Source organism: Colobus angolensis, unplaced genomic scaffold (assembly GCF_000951035.1).
Source record: "Colobus angolensis palliatus isolate OR3802 unplaced genomic scaffold, Cang.pa_1.0 Scaffold233, whole genome shotgun sequence".
NCBI lineage: Eukaryota > Metazoa > Chordata > Mammalia > Primates > Cercopithecidae > Colobus > Colobus angolensis.
This window is the reverse complement of record NW_012115522.1, coordinates 2,662,324-2,668,820: the sequence shown is the minus strand read 5'-3', so window position 1 is coordinate 2,668,820 and position 6,497 is coordinate 2,662,324. Positions and strand designations below refer to the sequence as shown.

The 6,497-nt window shown below is 44.1% G+C and overlaps 1 protein-coding gene across 1 annotated transcript in view; it reads left to right on the top strand.

The window, feature by feature from the left end:
- The window catches only part of EXTL3 (exostosin-like glycosyltransferase 3), a 45,207-nt gene that overhangs the window by 14,824 nt on the left and 23,886 nt on the right, over positions 1-6,497 (top strand). The window contains exon 4 of the mRNA XM_011944554.1: positions 5,983-6,110. Within this exon, the coding sequence (XP_011799944.1) occupies positions 5,983-6,110 (128 nt within the window). The remainder of the gene's footprint in view (positions 1-5,982; positions 6,111-6,497) is intronic.

The window sequence follows — 6,497 nt, the reverse complement described above, 5'->3', positions numbered from 1 at the left end:
CCACGATTGCTGTCCCTTTTCCTTTGTGATGGGAGGTCAAGGGTCCCGTGAATGATACTGTGCAGAAGAAGAGCAAGCGAGGCACCATCAGGGAGCCCTGTGTGTGAGACAAGCCAAGCAAAGAGTGCTCCTGGCTTGATGCAGGTGGATGGGTTTTTTGCTATAGAAAACTACACTAAATACTAAGAGGTTTCCTAATCCTCTCTAGTTATCATTCTTTAAGATTATTACAGATATTGAATGTCTACTTATAATTTCGATCTAGAAACTTCTCAAGTCTTTATTTCATATTCTGCCATTCAAATAGAATGGCAGGGCTAAATTATGTTCTATTTTCTGCTCATTCATTCATTTATAAGACATTTGTTGAACATCTGCTATATTTCCAGGCACTATGGTCTATCCATTTTGGTTAATGTCATACCAGTAATAAAGCGATAACTTGAAAGTGAGTTTTACTGTTCACAAGTTACTAAGGTGTAATCATAAGGCGTCTAATAGCAATATGCTAGAGTAACATGAAGAAATAGCCAGTATTGTGGGGTCGGGGGAAGAGTGTTGTTTTAATTTGAAACAAAACGACTTCAACAAAAATGGGAACTTTTCCTAAACATGACACAGTCCCTCTGGTTGACTGGTTTCTGTTATGTTCAATCTGTCTTTTCTCAGATTCTTAGAGGCCATGCTAATCTGTGAGTCTGCATTTAGAAATTTTTTTTTTTTTTTTTTTTGAGACGGAGTCTTGCGCTCTCGCCCAGGCTGGAGTGCAGTGGCACAGTCTCGGCTCAGTGCAACCTCTGCCTCCCGGTTTCAAGCAATTCTCCTGCGTCAGCCTCCCGAGTAGCCGGGATTGCAGGCACACGCCACCACGCCTGGCTAGTTTTTGTATTTTTAGTAGAGAAGGGGTTTCACCATGTTGGCCAGGATAGTCTCGATCTCTTGACATTGTGTTCCGCCCGTCTCGGCCTCCCAAAGTGCTGGGATTACAGGCGTGAGCCACTGCGCCCGTCCTGCATTCAGAAATGTTTGAGCCTCTCTGTTCTTCTGATTTTGGTGCCAGAATGGATAATAGTTGGTTTGCTGAGCTTTTGTTTAGCCATTAAACACTGCAGCTTTGAAGCAAAACTGTTAGAAGAAAACTTTTACTCTTCCACCCATTTAGTTTTAGTTGGTGTTTGCAAACTTTGTGAGGGTAGAAATCTTTTTGTGGTTATGGGGAAAAGGGGAATGTCTTAGGTAATGAACTATAGTTACTCTTCCAAGTGCTGTTTGGTTTATTGTCTCCTGCAGGTTGACTCTAAATCAGGGTGTTCAGCAATGGCACAGTGACATTTTGGGTCGATAATTCTTTGTTGTGGGGGGCTGTCTTGTGCACTGTAGGATCTGGTAGCATCCCTGGCTTCTGCCCACTAGATACTAGATGCAAGTAGTGCACCCTTTTCTCCAGTTGTGATAACCAAAAATCCTTTCAGACGTTGCCACTGTAGCCTGGGGCAAACTCATTCCTGGTTGAGAACCACTGCTCCGAATTCTTAAAGCTGACTTACTGACTGCAGTTACTTGTCAGCTAACCACAAGTAAACTGTAGTGCTTGGTGTTGTGTTTCTGTGAATCTTTAACAGCTTTTCTGTTCTTTTTTTTTTCTTTTGAGACAGAGTCTCACTCTGTGGCCCAGTGTGGAGTGCAGTGGTACGATCTTGGCTCACTGTAACCTCTACTTCCTGGATTCAAGGGATTCTCCTGCCTCAGCCTCCTGAGTAACTGGGATTATAGTTGCCCTCCACCATGCCTGGCTAGATTTTTAAAAAATTATTTTTAGTAGAGATGGGGTTTCGCCATATTGGCCAGGCTGGTCTTGATCTCCTGACCTTGTGATCCGCCTGCCTTGGTCTCCCAAAGTGCTGGGATTACAGGCGTGAGCCACCATGCCTGGCCCTTTTCTTCTGATTGCTGTTCTGATTGTTAAAATGCAGTTCGCTATACCAGAACAGCTGTTGTCATTCCAGCCCAGAGCAGTTGTTCCCAGAGGGTGAGCAGAGGTGGCAGGCGCCCTGTGTTCCTGGAGTCCTTATAGTTGTTCTCTTGTTGCTTCTTGATACCTAAGTAATGGACTTTAATAAACTTACTAAAAAAACTGGTGTGAAATCTAGGCCAAAACACTTTGATATTTGACCTCCAACTCCATGACCCCACCAAAGTCTTCTAAAGCACAAGTAGGTTCTCTTGATTCAGTTTAGGTAATTTTGGATATGACCTAGATATCAACTCATTTTAGTTTTTCTTGTTTTTCATTTGCAGGTGCAGAGTTAGGTTGTTTATAGGACTGTCAACTTTGGATGATAAGTAACTTCAGATTTTGCAAACAGCATGGTGCTATGTTGAGTTAGCAGAGAGGGTGCTTACATTCACACGTCTAGTAAGTGGAGGAGTTGGAATTTGAACCCAAGCTTTTCTGAATGGCTCCAAAGCCATGCTTTCTCCCTCTGTACCAGTGCTTCTCCCCATTTAATGTGCACAGGAATCCCCCAGGGGCATGTTAAAATGCAGATTCTGACTCTGGGCTTGGAGTGGTGCCTGCACCCCTGCAGGCCCCGGTGGTGTGTGCTGCTGGTCTTCGCCTCACACTTTGAACACTGAAGCTCCTTGCGATATTCCTGGTTTACTAATTGTGCCATAGATAATCCATCTGAAGGTTAACCCACAGAACTGATAATCTTCAAGCCAGTATTCAAGAACTGACATTTTCGAGTGGTTTTTCTTCATTTTAAGCTGTGCATATTCACTGCTGCGGGTGACGGTGAGCTTTGTTTGGCTGAATTGGCAGAATTAGTTCTATATTGAGTGAATGCTAGGTGTGTTAGGAAGGTAAAGTGAATGATCGGGTGGAGTTTGTTGAGGGAGTTTGTGAACAGCTGCTATATGCCATCATTTCCAAGGCAGACCTTATTTTACATTTTGTCATGTCTGAAACTGAGGGTGCGTCTTACAATGGATGGCCTCTTACCATCGCCGAGCTTGCCATTCAAGTCCGGCCCCTTCTTGCCACCCTCCCGCCCTGTGGCAAGCGGAGCCGACAGCTGCTAAGGTGAGCACTTGGCATCTCCTCTCCTTGCCGCTCTCTCTTGTCTGACCTAGGCCTCGCTCGGTCCTTTGTTTTGTCATTGCGGAGTCTGAGCTTAGGACACCCTGGGCTGTATACCTGGGGATTTTTATGCTGGTCAGACATGCTGCAGGGCAAGGTGGATCTCTCAATCTGTTGCTTGGCTTGGACATCTGTTAACTGTCCTGGCGAATCTGTTACAGATCCTTCTTTGTCTTGAATTGGGCAGGAACTCCTCTGGGGCTGAGGTGGAGTCTTAAAAAAAGCTCTGGCTGAGAGTGTTGGCTGTCACCTGTAATCCCGTCACTTTTTTTGGAAAAGGCTGGGGGAGGGGGAATGCTTGAGACCAGGAGTTTGAGGCCAGTCTAGGCTACATAGCGACACCGTGTCTCTACAAGTTTTTTTTTTTTTTTTTTTTTTGAAATTACCCAAGTATGGTGTTGCATGCCTGTAGGTCCAGCTACTTGAGGGGCTGAGGCAAGAGGATCAATCACTTGAGCTAAGGAGCGCTAGGCTGCAGTGAGCTATGACAGCACCGTTGCACTCCAGCCCAGGTGACAGCTCAAGACTCCATCTCTTAAAAAAATTTTTTTTAAAGTTCTGTAATAAAGTAAACATGGGATCATCAATTTCACATGCCTTCCTAATTAGCAACATTGTTTTTCCTTGATGGTACACAGATTAATAATGCATTTTCAGGCCAGATGTGGTGACTCATGCCTGTAATCCCAGCACTTTGAGAGGCTGAGGCAGGCAGATGCCATGAGGTTAGGAGTTCAAGACCAGCCTAGGCAATATGGTGAAACCCTGTCTCTACAAAAATACAAAAACTATCCGGGCGTGGTGGTATCTGCTTGTAGTTCCAGCTACGTGGGAAGCTGAGGCAGGAGGATCACTTGAGCCTGGCAGATGGAAGTTGTAGTGAACTGAGATTGCACCATGGCACTCCAGCCTGGGCCACAGTGAGACTCTATCTCAAAAAAAAAACGAACTGGGCGTGGTGGCTCATGCCTGTAATCCCAGCACTTTGAGAGGCTGAGGCAGGCGGATCATGAGGTCAAGAGTTCAAGACCAGCCTGGCCAAGATGGTGAAACCCCATCTCTACTAAAAATACAAAAAAATAGCCGGGCATGGTGGCAGGCGTCTATAATCCCAGCTACTTGGGAGGCTGAGCAGGAGAATCACTTGAACTCAGAGGGCGGAGGTTGCAGTGAGCCGAGATTGTGCCACTGTACGCCAGCCTGGGTGACAAGAGTGAGACTCTGTCTCAAAAAAAAACACAAAAAAACAAAAAAAACCGTTTTCTACGGTGGCTTTGGTTTGAAGAAGTTTATAAAGTTAACAGAAGTTTAGCATAGCAGGAAAAGTATTGGGTTTGGAATCAGAAAGTATGAGTTAGGACCGGGTGTGGTGGCTCATGCCTATAATCCTTGCACTGTGGGAGGCCGAGATGGGAGGATCACTTGAGCTCAGGAGTTCTAGACCAGCCTGGGCAACATAGTGATGAGACTTCGAGAACTTTTTTTTTTTAAAGGTATGAACTAGAGTTTTGGCTCTTGCAACTTGCCAGTTGTATGACATCACTCTGGGCCTCAGTTTCTGCATGTATAAAGTGAGAGACGCTATAGTCTCCAAAGCCCTTCTAGCTCTGAATTAATTGGATTTTAAGTGTGCTAGAATGAATTAATTGAAGTATGAGGGCTCTGCATTAAGAACACAGAATAAAGGATTCTCCTGGTAAGGAGGGTGTGGCAAGAGGCGTCTTAACTGGACCTCCAGTGGGAGGATGGAAGAGAAGGTGTTTGAAGCTGAAGAGACGCTAGTAGGTCACAGAGCTCCTTGGAAACCATTCATAAATTTAAGTCCTCAGATGCAATTAATTCATCATGCCAGGTAGAGGTTGTCCTCAGTACAAGTAAAACAGTCTGTTGGAAGTAAGGTGATTTTTCGTGGCATTCTAAAAAGATCATTCTTCACGAGATACTCTGTTTTTGGGGTTTGAGAGCAAAATAATGGTTCCCCTTTGGTTGGACTAATTAGACAAAGATACTCTAAGAATAAAATGAGCCATCCAGGTACTGACTGTGGTCATGATTTATGTGAGTATTAGGTGGCAAGGTGAATAACGCAGCTACGCACCCACATTGTAGGTAAACTAAACTGAGATATGGCAAAATAAAAATTGTTTTATATAGTTGTACTGTTTGAAGCACCAATTTTCGTTTTATGAAGAAAATACTGCTTTGCATATATGTAGAATTACTTAGATGTTTTTTGAATTGGGATTTGCTGAAGATGCAGAAGCTGTTGTACTGAGTACATGACACCTTGAAAAGAAAGAAGAAGTTTGTGTACGAGTAGTCAGCACTGTAGGTAGGAATTGCAAAGGTGAAGTAATTAATCTCGACCAGATGGGCTGTGCTCTTTTTTGGAGTTTATATCCCAAAAAGGCATTAGAATTGGGAGTCAGAAGTGACAGACTCACGAGGTTTCTGAGTTAGGTTTTAAAATTAATGAGCAGGCTGGGAATTCCGTAGCCATTGGAATCTCAGATCCACTCTGCCACCTTGTGTTCTCTTGGGAGAGTCGTTTTTAATTTCCCTACATCGTGTTTATTGCATGTGTAAAATAATACTCAGCTTTTGCTTGATTCACAAGAAAATTAGCTAACGAATGAAGCTGAAAAGGTCAATCCATATACATTTGTTGAAGTTTAAGGCAGCTTTTATTCCTGAAAGGCATATGTTAGATTTTACAAGTGCAGAGATCAGTCAAAATTATTCAGTAAATCCAGCCATGATCTCCTTGGACTTAAATACACATTTTGTTTGACCTCCATAACACAGCCTTGATTTTTAATGTTTTTCCTTCCTCATCACAGGTGGTCCGTACTGAGAAGAACAGTTTGAACAACCGATTCTTACCCTGGAATGAAATTGAGACAGAAGCCATCCTGTCCATCGATGACGACGCTCACCTCCGCCATGATGAAATCATGTTTGGGTTCCGGTGAGAGACTAATTTCCAGTCAAACACTTTAGGTTGCAAGTGACAGAAAACCTGGATTAGGCAGCAAAATGAATTTCATGGCTGATGGTAACTGAGAAACCCTTACAGGTAGTCAGGGCTGATGAAGGACGTGGCTGGATGCAGGCTTGTAGATGGCGTTGGAGGAGTCTGTCTCTCTTTACCTCTAGGCTCCGCTCTGCGTTCCTACAGGCCTTCCCTCTGCGGCCAGGGAGGTGGAATTCTTTAACTGGCTAGACCATGGTTATCTGCCTGCTCCTGGTGCTACAGGTGTATCATGCTTAAATCCAAACCACATGGGCAGAGAGTAGAGGCAATGGGTAGGGTAGTTCTCTAAAGGAAATAGGAGGGTTTTGTTTTTAGAGGAAT